The 20,287-nt window shown below is 31.5% G+C and overlaps 1 protein-coding gene across 3 annotated transcripts in view; it reads right to left on the bottom strand.

Annotated features, from left to right (window-relative positions):
* The window catches only part of LOC100923484 (desmocollin-3), a 54,085-nt gene that overhangs the window by 17,799 nt on the left and 15,999 nt on the right, over window positions 1-20,287 (bottom strand). For all 3 annotated transcript variants that reach the window (XM_031946491.1, XM_031946490.1, XM_031946489.1), the window contains exons 4-10: window positions 19,471-19,590; window positions 18,846-19,001; window positions 14,164-14,308; window positions 11,753-11,919; window positions 6,624-6,758; window positions 6,014-6,199; window positions 2,075-2,322 (exon numbers count right to left, since the gene is read on the bottom strand). In XM_031946491.1, coding sequence (XP_031802351.1) covers window positions 2,075-2,322; window positions 6,014-6,199; window positions 6,624-6,758; window positions 11,753-11,919; window positions 14,164-14,308; window positions 18,846-19,001; window positions 19,471-19,590 — 1,157 coding nt within the window. The remainder of the gene's footprint in view (window positions 1-2,074; window positions 2,323-6,013; window positions 6,200-6,623; window positions 6,759-11,752; window positions 11,920-14,163; window positions 14,309-18,845; window positions 19,002-19,470; window positions 19,591-20,287) is intronic.

The following is a 20,287-nucleotide window of genomic DNA, read 5'->3' as shown; positions in this document are numbered from 1 at the left end:
TAGACCATGAAATGTAAAGATAGACATGCTATCTTGAAAAGATGAATCTCAACTAGAGTCTTATATGGGATACAGGCACTAAACCTTAACACGTCATTTAAGAGTTCATCTGCCAGAAGGAAGTAAAAAGTGCTTGGAATCAGACTTAGTTATCCCATTTCTGGTTGAACATGAAGAAGCCATACCTTAAGAATGGTTATTTTTCAATATCCAAAAAGGTCCTATGCCTCCACCACTATGCAAATAAGTCCTGACCAATGAAACTTTATGTGTAAAGTTTTATATTCTCCCTGACAGTTCAGCATCAGGCCACAGGTATCATTCAAAACATTCTACTGGGTTGTCTATGATTTTAGGGAATTGAAACTATAACAAAACTAGGTGATTACAACTGTGGCATGTTAGCCAAAATATCAAATCATTACATGCCCAGACCAAGGAGCTAGGGATATAGGGATAAGGAAGCAACCTTGCTGCAATCCTTATCAATTCCCTCCAATCCTAGATGAGGGTAGCTTCAAATTATATCATGGATATATCTTTGACCCTTGATATAAGACATTATCTTGAGTTTTAACAAGATGCTGCATTTTCTCCCTTATGCTGGACTCCAGTTAAAACCAAAGCTTACCTGCCTTTTCCTGAAGAGTATTTTTTTTTTTTGCTCCATGTTGTTCCCTTTTCACATCACCTCAGACAATTCATTATAGTATCTCTCACATTCATTTTACATGCCTTTATGACCCATTTGAAGAGAATTCATGTCTTCACTGTACTTTCCCTAATTTAATTAATACTTTAATTCTCTGATTAAGAGGAACATGAATTGAATCCTAGAAAAATCTCTGGTGCCACTTTTACTGTCTTGGAATGATTGCTCCACCTCAGTACCCACTCCTGAATCTTGTTGTTAACATCACTTATTCAGAATACAGACTTCCATAAGAACTATGATTACCACCATCATTGTTCATCCCACCTACCCTTCACACTGCAGTTCCTAGAGAAGTTGGAAGTCAAACCAACTTATAGGGGGAAAACTGATATATAAATGAGAAGGTGAATACTATCATTCTATGGAAATACTTCCCATAAACCCCACACTATTAGGTTATCCCAAAAACTGATATAAAGGGCTCCCTCTTTTATCAATCAAGTTCCTATTAGCTCTAATTACTCTCCTCTTTCCATTACCCTTTGATCTAGAACAATTTCTCTAGCACACCTCATTAGTAAAACAGTCTTTAAGAGTAGAAATTTTCTGATCCCCTTTTGACTGTATTTGTACCCTTAGTGGCTAACACTGTGGCTTAAACATAGCAGGTATGCAATAAATATTTGTTCATTTGAATTGAATTCATGTCCTTGATTGCTTTAGTTAATTGGTTAAAGGTTAATAAAATACATTAATCAGATGATCATTATTTCACATGGGATATGGGACATCCTTCAGGATTTTATGGACTGGCAATGGTACACAGCTAAAGAAAGGACATGAGAAGTGGCCCACAAAATATACAAGACATGGAAAAGATAAAGATTTTTTTCACCCAAGGCTATCCCAAACCACAGCAAGAAGTCTGGAGAGGAATGCTGACTGATAAAATGATGTCTGAGCTCATAGCATTCTTTCAGAGGATGAGCAAAAAGAAAACAAAGCTGACCCTGTGCCTGTGACCCTGCTTTCTTATCAGCAATGGGTAGGGGTGGAGAATGCACACAACTCTATAAAAGGCTTGAATCAGGGAGGTAGCTGTCTGTTAGACAAATGGTCAGTTCTAATGACATGCCCTATATGTTACTTCCTGTTCCAATACTAACCTCCCAACCAAAAGCTTCATTCCTAAAACCAGTTTTTCAACTTATCACAGTGCCTAGAAATTCAGTGGTCTGAAAAAAACCCTAATAAGGACATGGACCTATTTTTTATTTTACACTTTCTTGGCTTTTAATTCAGATCCTGCCTTTCTCCTCACAAGGAATTGCCTTTCCCTAGCCTCAATGTTTGCCTAAGAACTGGCCTTCACTCAGGCAGGACAGAATACTGTTCATGCACATAAGAAATTACTTGTACCTTATATCACTGCCACTTCTGGTTTCTGTGTCTTGTGCTTTATACCCATTAACTCTTGTCCCCACAGATACATCTTCCTTAATGCGAACACTTTGTGCTGCTGGCCTGCAATCCGGACCTTCATTCTGATCTATTACATTTACTGTTACCACAGCTGTGCTTATGCTCCGTATATCGATAGAAAATGGGGCTTCATTGGTTGCACCAATTTCCAGCATCACCTTCTTATTTTCCTCATAGTCCAGTGGCTACAAAAAAAAAAATTACAGCACTTTAAATGTTCATGTGACACATGACCAAGTTAATAATAACTAGCCAATTTTGACAACAAATGTAATACCATCAAAATAAAAAAGGCATGAAAATTTGTTATAATTATATACCCCAAATCTGAAAACTATTAGATGATCCTTAAGACCTCCATAAAAAGCCTATGAAACCTATAATTCTCAAATATTTTTACAGCACATTCTCCCCCACAAAAAAAAAGAAAGGAAAAGAAAAAAAAAAGTTCAGTTGCTCCAAAAGAAATAATCAGAAATAGATAGTTCTCATTTGTTTTGTTAAGTCTTAAGAGGTTCTCTATTATGTCATCAGCGTGTGTCTCAAAAAGACAGTACCTCTAATGTTGTTATAAAGTTGACAAATAGCTACCTTGGTTACCCCTGAATAGGGAAATCATTAATTACTGTTCCTCCTCCTCCTAGTCTTTTCTAGCTAAAGGAGACTCTAGCATCACATGCACACCTTAGACTAAAACTCTTGGATTGTGCTCTCATTTTTTCCAATCACTTGCTAATTAATAATCACTTGGGAGAACAGAATATAAATGCTGAAAAGTCTAACTTTTAGGTAGAAATAATGTGACATTATGGGAGACTGCTACCTCAATGCAAACAGAGTTAACTATGGCTAATCAGTATTAAGAATATGTTGTTATTGCTTTTGTTTGTTTTAGAAAACTTCCAAGGAACCATATTTTCAAAGTACTCTATACATTTACCCAATTGAATTTTGCGTTCATGGTATGAATGCTTTTTTTCTTCATCTTCTGGCTTCTTTAGCTTCTTTCAAAATTCAGTACTAATCCACCTTCTTTAAAACATCTTTTCCCAGAACTCTCTCCTAATCCTACCCCCCTTTCATCCCTTGCCACTGAGATTACCTCACATATATATTATCTGTATTTTGCATGAATATAATTGTTTGCAAGTTTTCTCCTCCATTAGACCAAAAGCTTTGAAGGAAAGAATGATTTCATGTTTTTCTTTGAATTTTTTTTTGGGGGGAAGTGAGGAGAAGAGTCATATTTTTGCCTTTCTTGGTGTCTTCAACACTATGTGGAGTGCCAGGAAACTTGTTAACTCTTTCCCAAGATACTTAAATATTCCAGGAGGAGTAGGAATTGGTGATTCACTGACATACTAGAGTCAAAGAGTCAGAAGAAGAGAATAAACAGCAGTAGTAGTTGGTGGTGATTTCTTGCTTAATGGTAACTGAAGCAGTTATTTGTCAACCTGACAACAATAGAGAAATCTATTGTCTTCTTGGAGTGTGTGTCCATGACATAACAGACCATTTCACAACTTATCAAAAATAAATGACAGCTATCTACTTTTGGATATTCACATGGGCATTAAATATATTTCAAAAAGGAACCTTAAAAAGTATTGTCAGCAATTATGAACTCTTGGATAAGAAAAAGACCATAAAACCATGGATTGTATTTTTCTTACTTCTGTCTATTGAAAGAAAGGGGGGTAAAAAAGAAAAACTAATTTGAAAAGAGAGCAGTCATCTAAGAAAGCTTACCTGAGAATGAGATTTTTATTTCTGGACTATGACAGAGATGACATTTATTGACTAGTTACAGAATAAACTTAATAGAATCTAATATTTTCCAGCAATCTTCCCAATCAAAAGAGCTTTAAAATAAAAAGGATGGAGGATAAAGACTTTGTATGTGCTCCAAGTTAGATGGAAAGAACAAGTAAAAAAGAATAGTAACTGAAACACCCAGAAACTCACAGGAGAAAAATTCCAAGAAAAAGCACTAGTTGTAAAACCTAGGGTCTCAATGTCTATATGCAAATAACCCAAGCTTAAGAAATTTAAAAAGAACTAAAGGTCTTAACAGTGGAAATCAAATTTGACTTCATTTATGAAACTAGGAGGGAGGAAACCCATGAGAGGACTGGCAAAATATAACCAGTTAGAAAGGATGTTGAAGAACTTTATAATGTCTAGGGAGCAACTAAGATGATGTAAAGCTCTGAGTCTCTGTCACAGAAGGATCAGTTGAAGAAAACAGGAATGTTTAGTCTAAAGACTCAGAGGGAAGGGAAGGGATAGGGATGATAACAGTTCTGAAATATTTACAGAGTAGTCATATGGTTGAGGGATTAGGTTGTTCTGTTTGTTCTGAGAGGAGAGAATGAAGGTTGTAAAGAGACAAGTTTATACTTGATGTCAGGGGAAAACTTCCTCACAATTAAAACTGTCCAAAAAGAGGGGCTGCCTCAATAGGTGATGAGTACCCTTCATCAAAGGTTTTCAAGCAGAGACTGGATATGTTACAGTGGTAATTCCTTTCAGGTTTGGATTGAACTGAATGGCTACCCAATTCCTAAAATTCCAGGATTTAAACTTAAAGGGTTAAATAAATGTTTAGTTCCAAACTTTGCCCATAGATTACATCTACGAAATGTGATTATCATTTCCTAATAACATGGGCTTTTCAAGTAGCCAGAAACTCCTCTAAATATTGAATTTCACCAGACATGAAGGGGTAGAAATAGTCAAGTACCAACACTTATTTCTGGGATGTTTTTGAAAATACAAAGACTAATTCAGAAATCTTTATAGAGGTGAGTGTTCTGTTTATGTTTTAAGAGCACGAGTTCTTAACAAGAGGTCCTTTGGTTGAAAAAAAATTACATATTTATTATTTTCTCTAACCTCTAAATGACATTTATAATTTCCTTCAATTATTTAAAAACATTATTCTAAGAAGTCTATAGGATTCACCAGATTTATTTTACAGATGAGGGAATTTGGGTTCTTAGAGATTAAGTGGTTTGCTTAAGTTCACATAGCTAAACAAAGGCCAGACTAGAATCTGAAACCATGTCCATGACTCTAAATTCAATAGTTTTTCCACTGCTATCATGTTGTCTGTCAGATAATTACATGAGAAAAGACAATGGCTCTCCTCAGCAACTAAGGTTGCCAACAGCTCAAGAATCCTAATAGCTGACTGACTGAAACCTATTTCAGATAGGGGTGCCATAGCTACTACTACTAGAGTCCTTTGGTCAAAACTACAAGAATGGTCTATGAAATTTTTCAAGACCAAAACAAACTGACTTGAGAATCTCTTCCCAAAAAGGCAAGAAAAAATATGGCTTTGCTTTTTCTTTGGAAAAGATTTTCTTTCTGCTTTAAGCATTTGTAAACCCTCAAAAAAGTCAAGGTTTCCCAATTATATATCCAAATGCCAAGAAAATCTAATTAATTTAGAGGTAAACCTGAAAGTCTCTGAATATTGTCAATATTGAACTGGAACAGTAAAAATCACACTTCTTGAAACAAGTAAATATAATCTTAGCAGATATTTATGGATCCTACTTTCCTGCTCTACTGGATTGGAACAGCTTCTAGAACTGGAAAAAGCATGATTCAACTATATCAATTAATGTCATATTGGCATGGTGATTCTAGCTACAAAGGACTGGAAGTAATTTACTAATTAAAATCTTACAATTTTCTAAAGGTTCGTGAATATAGGAAAGAGTGCTTGCATATGAATAAAAGGACATATTTTTACACTTTAAGTACTTGTTTTATTCCTGTAAATGTCAAAGTTCATTTAATTTACTTGAAGTGAATATGGCACATTTTAGACTTTCCAAGCTATGATTTTTTTCCCTTTTTTCTCACCTTAATAACAGATAAAACACCTTCATTGGTTTTGGGATCTGTCACAATCTCAAAATTTTTATTTCCATTGCCTTTTAAAATGGTATAATTAGCTCTCCAATTAGCAGTGTTAGGCAAATCCTTATCTTGTACAGCTACTCGCAAAATATTCTTCTTGATTGTATTTTCTTCAATTGATATTTCATACTGAAATAAATTAAAGTCTCGTTAGCAATTTATTTTACAAAGAAAGAAGACTATGCTAGCAGTAATATAAGTTCTCCCTCCCCTAACTCCCAGAGCACTTGATATCACAGTTTTTACAAATATGATTTAAAACAAAGAATTCAAATGGTCCTGTTATTCAGGATAATTTTCAGATAATGCATTTTAGAATAAAAATTGGTTTAGCCTATGTGATAAAGAAATGAAATTATTATGCTAATCAAATAAAGCAATTTTCTTCTTATGTATATTAGCTATCTTTTAATTTTATTAAATAATATACTACCCACTTTGTAATCTGCTTATTTTTCAGAAAATTAAATTATATATTAACTCAAATGACATGATTCACAATTGTTACAATTGGTTATAATATATTTTACTTCAAATAAGTATAACTACTTACCATAGACTTTATGAAAGTGGGGGCATGATCATTTGCATCTTTTACTGAAATGATACAAGTTGATGTATTCATCAAACCAAAAAATTGACCATCCATATCTTGTACTTTCATTGTCAATTTGTATTTGTCTACTACCTGAAACCAAAAGTAAAAATTCAATTGTAGTGGGAAAATCCAATGTTTGTTCATATTATTAGACTCCTTATCAAATGGAAAATGGATCTTTTATACACGAGTCCATTTCTTCTTGGAAATGGGATCTTTAGCAAAGAAATTTGTTATACATTTTTCCCTAGTAAAGAGTTTCCTTTTTAATCTTAGCTTTCCATTTTTATTTGTGTAAAAACTTTTAAATTTTATAAAAAAATTTTATATTTACTCTCTTATGATATTCTCTATATCTTCTTTGGCCATAGATTTTTCTCCTATACCTAGATTTAATAGGCAATATTTTCCATGTTTCTCTAATTTATTTATGATAGAATCTTTTATATCTAGATCACATGTCCAATGGAAGGCTATTTTTGTATACAGTAAGAGGTGTTAATCTAAATCTAAATTCTTCCACATTATTTTACAATTTCTCCAGAAATTTTTGTAAAATAGTGAGGTCTTATCTCAGTAGTTGGGACTTGTATCTATCAAATAGTCAGGTATTACACATATCTGTTTCTATATGTCAAATACCTAATCTCTTCCACTAATGAATCCCTCTTTCTTAATCTCTATCAAATTCTTTTTAAAAATAACTATTTTGTAGTATAATTTGAGATATGGCACTTGTAAACCCTCTTTGTTTCCATTTCTTATCATTATTTGTTTGAAGTTCCTCACCTTTTTATTTCTCCATATGAACTTCATTACTATTTTCACTGTTACAGATATATAAAAATTTCTCATTTTAAGGAAGTCATTTATTCCTATTTTGAAATTTTCTTTTTTAAAGAAATTAACAAAATTGAAACAAAAAAGAATTGATAAATAAAATAAAACTAAAAGTTCTTTTTAAAGATAAACTGGGAGCTAATTTGATTAAAAAGAAAGTGAAGGGGCAGCTAGTATATATGTAGTGGATAGAGCACCAGTCCTGAAGTCAGAAAGACCTGAGATCAAATCTGGCCTCAGACACTTAACACTTTCTGACTGTGTAACCCTGGACAAGTCACTTAACCCCAATTGCCTCAGGGAAAAAAAAAGTGAAAAATTAGATTACCAATATCAAAAATAAAAAGAACTCACAAGAAGTGACAAAGGAATAAAAATTAAAGTAATAAAATTAAAACCTATGTTGTTCAACCACATACCAAATGAAGTAAGTTAATATTCAAAAATAAATAAATAAGTATATAGATAGAAAGATAGATAAAATGAATTCGAAGAAGAAATAGGGAAATTTGAAAAAAAATCAATTTCAGATGAAGGGATTGAACAAAACAAATTTTGGCTTCTGGACTTAAGCCTTCCATACTTCTTTCTTCACCCCAAATCCTCTTCTCTTTATTTAATTCTGATTCATATTTTTCTTCCTTCTAAACTGTCCAAAATCTCCCAGTACCCAGCAGCTCAAAAAATTCTTTCCTTTCTTTCATTCCATTATCTGACAAAATCCCACTATCTTTCCATGATTAACTAGGAAGGATAAAAACAATTTTATTTGTTTTTATGTGACTAAAAATGTTATTCTCCAAATTTTCCAGGAGAATATGTAAATGATACTTTCAAATTTTAAATCTGCAAAAATGATTATTAAATACTTTTGAATGATTATTATATGTTCTTAATATTAAAATAGTAAGCTCCATACTAGTTTAAGTTACATATTTGCAATACAGTGCTATCATATAAACACTATAATTTTCCTGTATTTCAGTTTTCTTCCCATAATCTTTACTCTCTTGATATCCTGCTATATCAGAAAGCATTGAGCACTCTTTTGGTCACCAGGCATATACTATTCTGTTCCTTCTATTTGAAAAATCTTTCTCTGCCTCTTTGATTGGCTACTTTTCCTCCACTATCTTTCATGTGAATATTCCTTATAATGACCTATTAAAATTACCTATGAAAAATTTTTACTGGAGTTCCTGACATTCATCATAACATATCTAAAACTAAACTGGTCCTCTGAAAACTATTACCTTCCCCAAAATACCAAAATCCCCAAACCATGGATTTGACTCCTCTTCTTTCTTTAAACCCTCAACTAATTGCTTGCCAGATCCTATTAATTTATCCTTCATTAACATTTTACATCTAATTTTTATTTCCATGCCAATTGTCCAGGACCTGATGAATGGCAAGCTTATTTTTATTATGTTAGATTTTCAAATACTTTGAATCTAAACTAATCTACCTAAATGTTCTCCTTGTCTTCACACTCTTCCCTTTTCAATTAATTATACGCAGCACATTAGTCTTCCCAAAATACCCAATACACATATTGGTAAGGAAGAATGTTTCCATGGTCAATAAGATCCAAAATCAATAAAATATAATTCAAACTCTTTAAAGTGACATTTAAAACTCTCCATTATCTGAACTCAACCTTCCTTCTAGCTCATCTGCTATTTATGTTTTACCCTTCATAGATCCCTATATGAACTACTATTCTCTAAATATGGAAGATTCATTACTGCTTACCAATATGGTTTCTATTGTTCCTCAAACTTGGAATGTTTCTTTCCCCCCTCCCCATCCCATTTCTCCCATACAAACCTTATCTAGAAACTATTCTTTCCATGAAGGTTGTCTGAACCCTATCTTAGTGACTTCTCCAGTTAAAAAATAAATTTTAAGATGAGAAACCTGAGACAAAAAGGATTAAGTGATTATCTTGACATCACACAGACAATAAGTGTCCAAAAGCCAGATTTGAACTCAGGAAGATGAATCTTCCTGACTCTAGCTAGGCCCAATACACTACCCACTGAGCTACCAAGCTGCCTAGAACTTACTAATCATACAGATATTCAATATATAATCAAATATTACAATAAAATGAGACAGTATATGTAAAGTATATAAATGATAATAATGATTGTTGAAAAATGTATTATTTTTATAAAAATTTACTGCCTTATCTTCTACTCACTATTATTAACCCCCTTACAATAAAGCTTCTATGCCTTCTTTTCAAATTTTTCACTTCAAAGCCACAAAAAACACAAAACTGAAATAGATGTCCATGGATTAGGGAATGGCTAAACAAATTATGGAATAGCAATATAATGGAATATTATCGTATTATAGTACAGTTGGAAGCAGTTGGAAGGCACTGGTTAGAATACCAGGCTTGAAGGCAAGAAAATTTATCTTTTTAAATTCATATCTGGCTTTGGATACTTAATAGTTGTGTGACCCTGAGCAAGTCACTTAACCTATTTGCCTCAGTTACACATCTATAAAATGAGCTTGAGAAGGAAATGGCAAACCATTCTTGTATCTTTGGTAAAAAAAAAAAAAAAAAAAAAAATGGAATCATAAAGAGTCTGACATGACTGAAAAACAACTATCAGCAACATAAAAAAATGATGAGTATGATCTTTACAATAAAGCATGGAAAGATTTCCACACTGATGCAGTGAAATAAGCAGAACAAAAAAAACTATGAGAATAATTTAAATGGAATGATAGCACAAAACGAAATTATAAAAATTATAAAATTATTAAAAAACAATCATGGCCTCAAAGAAGTGAGAAAACTTTCCATCCCTTTTCATTTCCAGAGGAAGGAGACTCCACAGAGATGTATACTATATATATTTTTAATTTTTTTTAATATATTGATTAGTTTTACTAATTTTTGCTCTTCCTCTTTTTCAATAAAAATATTTGTTATATATGATAGCAGAATAAAAGAGGAGTAATAACAGAAAAATTTAAACACAAAAAAAGATTTTATTAAAAAAAAATAAAAGTCACAAAAAGGTTTTTTACCTTTAGTCTCAAACACTTTACCTTTAGCCGTCTTCTTGTTCTGTACAATATTCCTCTCAAGAAATTTGGTTGCCATATTGTACCATTATCAAGATTGTACCCTCAAATCCTTTTCAAATACCTGTCTAGCTATCTTATGCAGTTGTGGTCAAAATACATAATTTTACATTTATCTTGATTAAATTACATCTTACTATATTATATCCAATTCAATGCTATCCATTAGGCTATTTTTTTTTGAGAGAGGAAAAATTATTCAATGTATTAGCTAGCCCTCCCAATGCTATATTATCCACAAATATGGTGGGTATTGTTTTTTCCTATAAGAAAGCCTAATTGGATGAGAGGGGAGAAAAGAACAGACACTTCTCTTCATTCTTCCTCATCATCATCATCATCATTATCTTTTCTTTCTCTAAGGATATCTTAACTCTGTGAAAAGAGGAAATTATTTTCTCTCCATTATAATGCCAGAACATTACAATACAAAGAGTGTTCAATATTTTGTTGACTGAACTATTATTTTCTACTTCTGATCATTTATAGATTAGAAAAATGTATATTGTGATTTAAGGGTTGAGCAATAAAAATAATAACAATAACAACAACAACAACATTACCCTTACATTAAAATATGCTACATGTATTCTGAATTCTACTTTCAAGATGAACAATCAGTATATGCTGTTCTACCATCCACATTTGCCCTTTCAGTCCATTTTGTGACCAAGAATACATTTTTTAAGCCAGATTATGGAGGCTAAGAGTATGGGCTGTAATTATGCAGAGGCAAAGCAAACTGACCTACATAACTTCAATTTCAACTAAACCCAAGGAAAATAACATATCAATCCACAGGAAAAAATCAAAATAACAATTTCAAGAATGCTTTTAATGAACAGTACCACTCTTCTTGGCCTTTATTACTTTTCATTGTTCTTTCATCCTTTGGTAACTATATTATATTCCTTTCTCTTAATGGTATATCACATTCTATTGAAATAAAGTAATAAATAAAATATGAAAATCATAAAATGTTATTGCATTACAACATCTTTTACATGATCTGACTCTTTGACTAGAACTTTCCCCCACATTTCAGCTAAAAGGTATTTCTCCAAATTGGAATCATATTTACTAATATTTTTCAGTCAAATGTGATATAGCAAGTAGGTATTATGCTTAAAAGTTACCTCTCTGTCCAGCTGATGTGATATTGTGGTAATCACACCTGAAACAGGATGCACTGCAAATAATTTAGGAGATGGTGGTTGTTGTTCCATAATGGAGTACTTCAGGCGTGTATGCATTGTATCAGGTTCATCTCTATCTGTGGCAGATACCCTCCCCACAGTTGTACCTATACATTTGGAGGTAGGAAAAAAAAAATCCTCTTCAGTCTCCACAAAAATACAACCTTATACCTCTCATCTATATAGTTTTATCCCAAATAAGGTAACTTCGAATTAATATTACTTTACCTTAACACTGTTCAAATATTTTTGTACAACTACACCATAAATTCTCGAAATCTTGCTGGATCACATTGGACAGATGACTTATTATTTCTATGGAATCTACTGTTCCTTTAATACCACTTGACATAACGTTAAGTTTTCATTGAATTAAATCATGCTATTAGGGAGAGCCAATCTATATTTTGAAAATTCATGAGAATATTAGCAAAAATCTGAGAAATAATTCTGAAGGGAAAGAACTTCAAACATTTTAATAGTATTTTCCTAAAAATGGATAGGATGGATTTCTATATTAGGAAACTCATTCTACTTTTGTAAGTTATTACTTTCCCTTCAATTTATAATATTAAAGAATTTATTAAATCACTAAGAGCTTAAGAAACCAGCATGTATCTGAGACAAAACTTAAGCTAAGGTGTTATAGTCACAAAGTCAATTATCTATGCCATGGTGCCAATTACAACTAATTTAAGATATTTTTTTTAAAGCTACCAATTATCAGTTAACAACTACACACTGAACAATGACAGCACATTCTATTTTATTCACAATTCAAAATATTATTCTATTAATTTCCAAAACTATATATTATCTACAATTTCATATGTCAAGGAGTGACTTGACTTGAACTATGTAATAATCTTCAAAGAACACATATTTTCTCTTATTAATAAGTTTGGCAGCTCTTTTTTATGGAAGGAAAGAATCAGAAATTGAAAAGATGCCCATCAACTGAGGGAAAGATGGACAAGTTGTGGTATATAATTGTAATGCAATATTATTGTGCTATAAGAAATAATAAGCAAGATGGTTTCAGAAAAACCTTGGAAATCTTACACAAACTGACACACAATGAAATGAACAGAACCAAGATGTTTACATAACAACAATACAGTAATGATGATCACCTGTGAAAAACTTAGCTACTCTAATCAATACAATGATCCATAATTATAAAGGATTCATGATAAAATATGCTAATCACCTCCAGATATAGAACTGATGAATTGTGAGTACAGATTGAATTATATATTTTTTACTTTTCTTATTTTTTTAAATAGTGCTAATACAGAAATACAATTTTCATGACCAGGTGAATATGAATACTTATCACTTGTTTTCTCAAGGAGTGAAGAAAGGACCAGAGGATAGAGAGAATTTGAAACTTAAAATATAAAAATGAATGTTAGAAAATTTTTCTTTATTTCTTTATTTTTTATTTATTTGTTTTCTTTATTTTCTTAATTTCTTTATTTATTCTTTAGATAATAAAAAGGGCAGAGAAGATGCACTAAGCAAGAAGGGTAAATTCTATTTAAAGATATCTCTTGCTAAATTGTCAAGATAGTTAAGTTAGCAGATAGAAAACACAACATAAACAACAGTTAAAGCAGATATTTGGGATTTTTGTTTAATTAGTGATTTATATCAACCTGATTTAGCCTGATCCTCTCTTTTTTTTTTTCTTGTAGGGGCTAAAAGACACCAGCAACAACACCAAGAAATGAGAGAAGCAAGGGATTTGTGTAAAGAGGAAGTTGTATATACTTAAACATATTTGACATATATTGGACTACCTGCCATCTAGGGGAGAGGATGGGGGGAAGGAGGGGAAAAGTTGGAACAGAAGGTTTTGTAAGAGTCATTGTTGAAAAATTACTTATGCATATGTTTTGTAAATAAAAAGCTATAATTAAAAAAAAAAAGATATATAGGATTTTAAGGAAAATGTTAAAAAAAAAAAAAAGAGGAAGTTGTATGGTCAAGATTTAAAAACTTATGGCTGTTGTCTTAAAAGGAATTTTTTTAGGAGGCTTCCACCAAATGCCAAGTGAAAAAGCATAATTTAATGCTGCACCAAATCAATAAGAAACTTGATCACTCAAAATAACATTTAAACAATTTTCAAGGGGTAGCTAAATAGGGCAGTGGATAGAGCCCCAACCCTGAAGTCAGGAGGACCTGAGTTCAAATATGACCACAGACACTTAACACCTCCTAGCTGTGTGACCCTAGGCAACTCTCTTAACCCCAATTGCCTTAGCAAATAATAATAATAAAATAAAAATTAAACAATATTCAAATGGAGCAAATTTACTGTTAATTATTATTAATGATGAGCTTACCAACTCTAGAGCCTTCAAGAACCTCAAAATTATAAACTGTTTCTGTGAACATTGGGTAGTTGTCATTTTCATCTTCAATTTTGATAGTAAGTGGTAAAGGAGAGTCTGAATAATATCCATCTGGAGTGGAAGCATAGGCTACTATCTATAAAAGAGAAAACGGTGAGCACTTTATTAAAATATGATAACAGTGAACCAAATTTGGAGATATTGTCTCCACTTTCCTTATTAAATCCTTTTCATCATAACAAAGCACAACTAATAGAACACAAAATTGAAAGTAGCATTATATCAACCACAATAAGAGATATCAGGCTATATTTAGAAAGTGTTGCACTTCAAATATAAACTGGAAATTCAGAGGGGGTAAGCCAGGGTTAGTATAGTAGGATGAGGAATGGCATTCGAGTTAGGGAACTCTACTGCTATTTTAAGTTCTGCCCATACTTAGCTATGTTGTACTGGCTAAGTCAATTGAACATGGAGTTCTTCTGTTCTATTTCCAATGAGTTCCTTTATATAATATGCCTTGAAATCTTTGTGATATAAACAAATTTCAAATAAAATATATCTTTTAAAATTGAGAAGAAAGTAGAAATAACAAAGAGAATCCAACACAAAACTCAGAAAACATAGTTTTCAGTATTTGGGAGTTATTTACTAACATGGACATTGACCCTATTTTATCTCATAACAGTCTTAGCAAAACCAAAGTAAAAGAGCAATAGATATTTATCCAAACTGACAGTCATGTTCGGATACTGCAACAAAAAATATTTGACAGTAATATTAGCAAGGAAACTTCTCAACTGATCAGAAATTCCTATACCTAAAGCATCAGGAGCAACTCAGTTTATTAGTTGGGGATGATAGGAAAGAAAGACAATATACAAAGGCATAGAGCAACTAGTTTCTAAATTAAGAACAAGAAACATAAGACTTTGTTTTAATATATTGATATTAATATTAATATATGTGTAAAAAAAATTACATACATCTAGAATGAGACCAGGAAGGGGAAAGAAGGGAAAAAAGAATAAAAAAAAGTTAATACCATATAAGGTTTCCCACTTAAAGATTCCTATATTCCCTTATAGATTCCCAGTCTCTACAATTCTACTCCATAGAGATTTCTAAGTATTTCTTTTAGTTCTGGTAAATTGTCCTGGGTAGGTCAATTCTTCTGATTTGACTTGTATAATCCTCCCCAATTATCAAAACTTCCCCCCCACCAAAAAAAAAATATTCAAAACTCAAACCCTCATCATTTGGAGGCTTGCTCTGTTAAAACAACTCCAAACTTCTCACAATAGAACCTCCATATGACCTTCCTAATATCATTATTATTTATCCTTCATTCTTGAAGAGGACCAATCTGAGTATTAACTGCCCCACCTAGCCTTAATCACTTACTGGGTGTTGCCTCAGTCAAACCTGTTAAAGACCTTAGCTCAATAACACTACTGTATCCAGGATCTCCAGTCACCCCTATCTACATTGCCACTGGACCCAGATGTTAGGGAGGAGAGCGACTTTGGTGACTACACAGCAGCCACTTCACTTAAATAGAATTCACTTGCAAGTTAAAGCATCACCTTTCCTGATGTCATTGGTACTCCTTTGAGAACAAGGAACAAACATTAGCTCAACCTTTGAGACTACCTTTTCCAAAGAAATTAAGAGATTAACCCTACAGATTCTCTAAATACTCTCTCCCTTTAACGTATTCTAAGAAATTCTGCTCTTTATTTTTGAAGGAGAGAGAAAATATTTGCAATTGATCTTCAATTCTAATATGTACCTGACTTGACACACAACTTGTAGATTGCCTTTTAGATATCGTCTCACCTTGAGCAGGATGCTCAGTAAAAACTAGAAAGGCTTAAAGAAGCAGATACAAAGTGAAAAGTTCCGCGTACAAAGTAACAGCAATATTGTAAGATGATCAGCAATTCTCAGCAATACAATGATCCATTACCCCTCCAATGAAAAATGCTGTCCATCCCCAGAGAAAGACTGATGGTGTCTTAATACAGATTGAAGCATATTTTTTAAACATTATTTTTCTTGAGGTTTTTTTAAATTATATTTTCTTTTACAACATGACTATTATGGAAATGTTTTGCATGACTAAACATGTATAACCTATATCAAATTATTTGCTTTCTCAATGGGGGGAAGAAAAGAAGGGAGAGAGTTTGAAATTCAAATTTTAAAAATGAATGTTAAAAATTATTTTTATATGTAACTGGGGGAAAATAAAATACCAAATAAATTTTATTTTAAAAAGAAATTGACTGACTATAAGGACTGATCTCTAAATGATGATATAAAAAGGAAAAACCTTAATCCTAATTTGATTATTACTATAACAGAAAATAGTTGTTTCTCTTGGTAGGAGGGGGTAAAAAGGAAAGAGAAAATCTGGAACACAGAATTTAAAAAGAAAAATAAATATATAATATATAAGTATACACACATATACACACACATATATATAATGAAAATAAAAAAAAAACAATTAAAAAAAAAGAAATACCATATCATCTAAAAAAAAAAAAAAAACAACTTTCAAAGGACCAACAAAAAGCCAAACTCCTTAACCTCGTATTTAAGAGCCTGCACAATATGGACTCCAAGCTTCCTTCCCAAGTTAATATTTTATGTTTTCTATGTTCTAGTCAAACTAGATGACAAATTATCAAACTAGATATTTGCCAAACTTGAATTAATCTCCAACTTCTACCATGACAGTTTTTTATATCCTTCTGTGAAATTCTTTCCATGTTAAAGGCTAAATTCAAAAAGTCCTCCTGCATGAAATCTTCCTAATCTTTTCTTATCCTTACCCCAAAAGTCATTTTCTTCCTACTCTGCATTTTTCTCTGTATTATATTTATTTATATTCCTTCTGTTAAAAGAACAATGTCTAATATTATTCTTCTCTCTCCAATTCACTTTGATTTATTGAATTTCTGTTGTTGCCAAATATCTTTTTCCATGCAATAATTTCTCTAACTTTTCCAAAACTATTTTATTTTGCTTGAAGAATATAGTCTTTTTGATTCTCATATATGCTAAAATCTATTAGAGTGTATTTTATAATTATTATTTACCTTATTTTCCTATAACCATTTTTAATAACCTCCATTTTAAATACTTAACTTTTCCTCTAATACTCACTATTAAATAATTGAGTAGTAAATATCTTATGTTTTACCTTTCTTATGAGGAAGTTTGATGTGTTTTGCTATTATATAATTGATGGCTTCAAAATCAAAATATTTTCTTTGCTAGAGTATCATCTCCATTTCATGATTTTTTTTATATAAAGGTCAAATAATATTGATATTGCTGCTAGAATTCAAGTTGTATTGTAGTTTTGCAATTAGAGAAATTGTACTGGTGTTTGAAAATGCTTTTTAAGATGTAGAAGAACTATTCTAAATTGAATGGGCTGCCTCAAGACTTACTCGGTTCCTTTTTACTGAAGTCTTCAAGCAAAGAAAAGGATGAATGCCCATTTAAAAAGTGTGGGGTTTTTTTTATTTGTTTGTTTCATTGTTTAAAATTTTTAGTAATTATTTTATTTTCCAAAAACATGCAAGAATAGTTTTCAACATTCACCTTTGTAACTGCATTCCAAAAATTTTCTCCATCTTCTTCTTTCCCCTCCCCAGGAGAACAACCATTGAAGACTATTTTATTAAGTAGTTAATTCCTGCCAACTCAGAAACTTTGAAATAAATTTTGTAACAGGAGGGTAAGGGTATCAAACAAATAATTAATTTTATTTCTAAAGCTATCAAATGTTAAATTAAATGAATTCTTAGTCTTCATATTGAAGCTGAAAGATGATATAATTACTCAAATCATAACATTTCTTTGGTCATCATTTACTCCATTCATCAAGATTTCATAACAACTCATGATAAACATTTATTAGCCTAACAAAGCTGAAATACCTTTGATTCTAGTTTTATAAACAAATTCATCAGGTAAAGTTTAAAGTTCTATCATCTCACAAGTTGAACAATGAATTAAACTGTTATCTCAGTCAAAGAACTTTCTTTCAAATGAGCATAAGTACAATTTTCTTCAGCTTCCCTCTTCATTTTGTTTTTAGAGTTCTGCATAGATATTTTTTCCCAACTCTTTAATCACTATTATTGCCTTTCTCAGGCTTTTTTCCAAATATTATTCAGATTGTTAATTTCAGATCTCTACTTGTTCTATAGAAAATAAGAGAAAATGTAGTCCTACACACAACTTTTTAATCACATACAAATTAACTTCTCAATTTAAATATGGTCAGATAATAACTTCAAAGCTATAAAGAAGTCTAACATTTTCATTTTACAATTGAAGAAATTAAGACCTAGGATAGTGTTATTTTTTTTCTAAATTACATGAAAATTGAATTAGAGAATTAGGAATTAAACTCAAGTCTATTATTGCTAAATACATTTTTTTGACTATGCAATTTGACCTTTCTAAAGGTGAGGCAATTGGCAGTAGGTACAAATTTCCTATGAGAAATACTTTATTTGAATATTAAGACCCATTCAGAACATATCAAAAAGCCACAGTGAGAGGAAACAACATCAAAAAGATTCAGTCTGAATGCTGAGCAATCAACAAAATGATCCAAAAATATTCTCATTAATAATTTAAACTCATACCTCAAAAGCCTCATATGTCTCACGATCTACAGGACCAGTACAAAATAAATTCCCAGTATCTTTCTCTATATAAAACAAATTGAGAGGTTTTTGATCAACTCCAGGCCCACTGATGGAGTAGTAAACAGTATATTTCTGGGCTGAATCAGATTGGATCTACAAAGAAAGTAAATAAATTTTTAGAGAAGGTCAAAATTTATAACAAATTAGTTTTTTCAATAAATTTTAAATGTACATGTTTATATGCTTATGTAATGGGAAAGAGATAATTTCTAAAACATAATAAAATACATATTGGTACTTTAAATGTATAAAACATAGTAACAAAAAGGAGAAAGTTAAATTAGCCCTCGATAAAAAAAAAAAAAAAAAAAAAAACAGAAGACATGAAATATAACTCCTAAGACCTGAGTTCAAATTTGATCTCAGACACTTAACACTTTCTAGCTGTGTGATCCTGGGCAAGTCTCTGCCTCAGCAAAAAAAAAAAAAAAAAAAGATAAATGTATCCAGATTCATTCTTAAATATCTTAATTGAACAGCTACTAAAAATGGAAGCTTTGTAAATCAAAGGATAAGAGTTTTTATGTATGTGTGTGTGTATGTATATATATTTGAACTCTACCTGTTGAAGAAATAAAGGGAAAGGACCCAAGGAATTCTCTTGAATCGAACATGGAATAGGAGCCCATCTTCTCTTGGCACGTCTGAGAATTGTTTCTTTTACTTGTCTTTTATTCAGTTTCTAGTTTTAAAAGAAAAGGGAAAAAACAGTGACATTTGGTTTCCTAAGAATCCAAAATTCGTAAATCCAAATCCTCAAATAATTAGGACTGAAATAGAAATTAAATAGTGAGGTACTAAAGGAGTTAAAATCAGTCTTTTTAAAAATTTGACTAATGTCACTAAAAAAAGGTTTACAAATATTCATCACCTTCATCTTTATCATAGCAATCATCTTCTTGTAATTATATCATCTTCTCTCATACTGTAATCTCCAATTGTAATCATCTTCTCTTATAAAATAGCCTTCACCAAAATGTGGAAGTGCTAAGCATAGAACTAGGGAACTGAAAAGGTCCTCTTAGCTTCTTGGGTTTCAGAAAATCCTAATTAAAATTTCCCATGTGAAATAAGTTTTAAGGACTACTTGAAGTTAAGAAGAAATAAATTGTACTTCCTCTCAAGATTAATTACCTTTAGTTCTACAGAATAAGGATTCAGCATGTAAATATTTTTTACCTTACACCTGAAATATTTTTAATCCCTTTTTTTATTTTGCTGAATTGGAATCTGACTGAATTTATAAAGAAAATCACCTTTTATCCATAGATCTCAAATAGAATCAGAGTCTTTTTCTCTTTTCTTTTTTCAAGGGAACAAGCTTTCCCTGAATAATAGCTTAAAGAACATACTTTTGGTAGAGATAAGATTTAGACTCT

Source organism: Sarcophilus harrisii, chromosome 1 (genome assembly GCF_902635505.1).
Source record: "Sarcophilus harrisii chromosome 1, mSarHar1.11, whole genome shotgun sequence".
In the NCBI taxonomy this organism is placed as follows: domain Eukaryota; kingdom Metazoa; phylum Chordata; class Mammalia; order Dasyuromorphia; family Dasyuridae; genus Sarcophilus; species Sarcophilus harrisii.
This window is presented reverse-complemented; position numbering and strand designations above follow the sequence as displayed.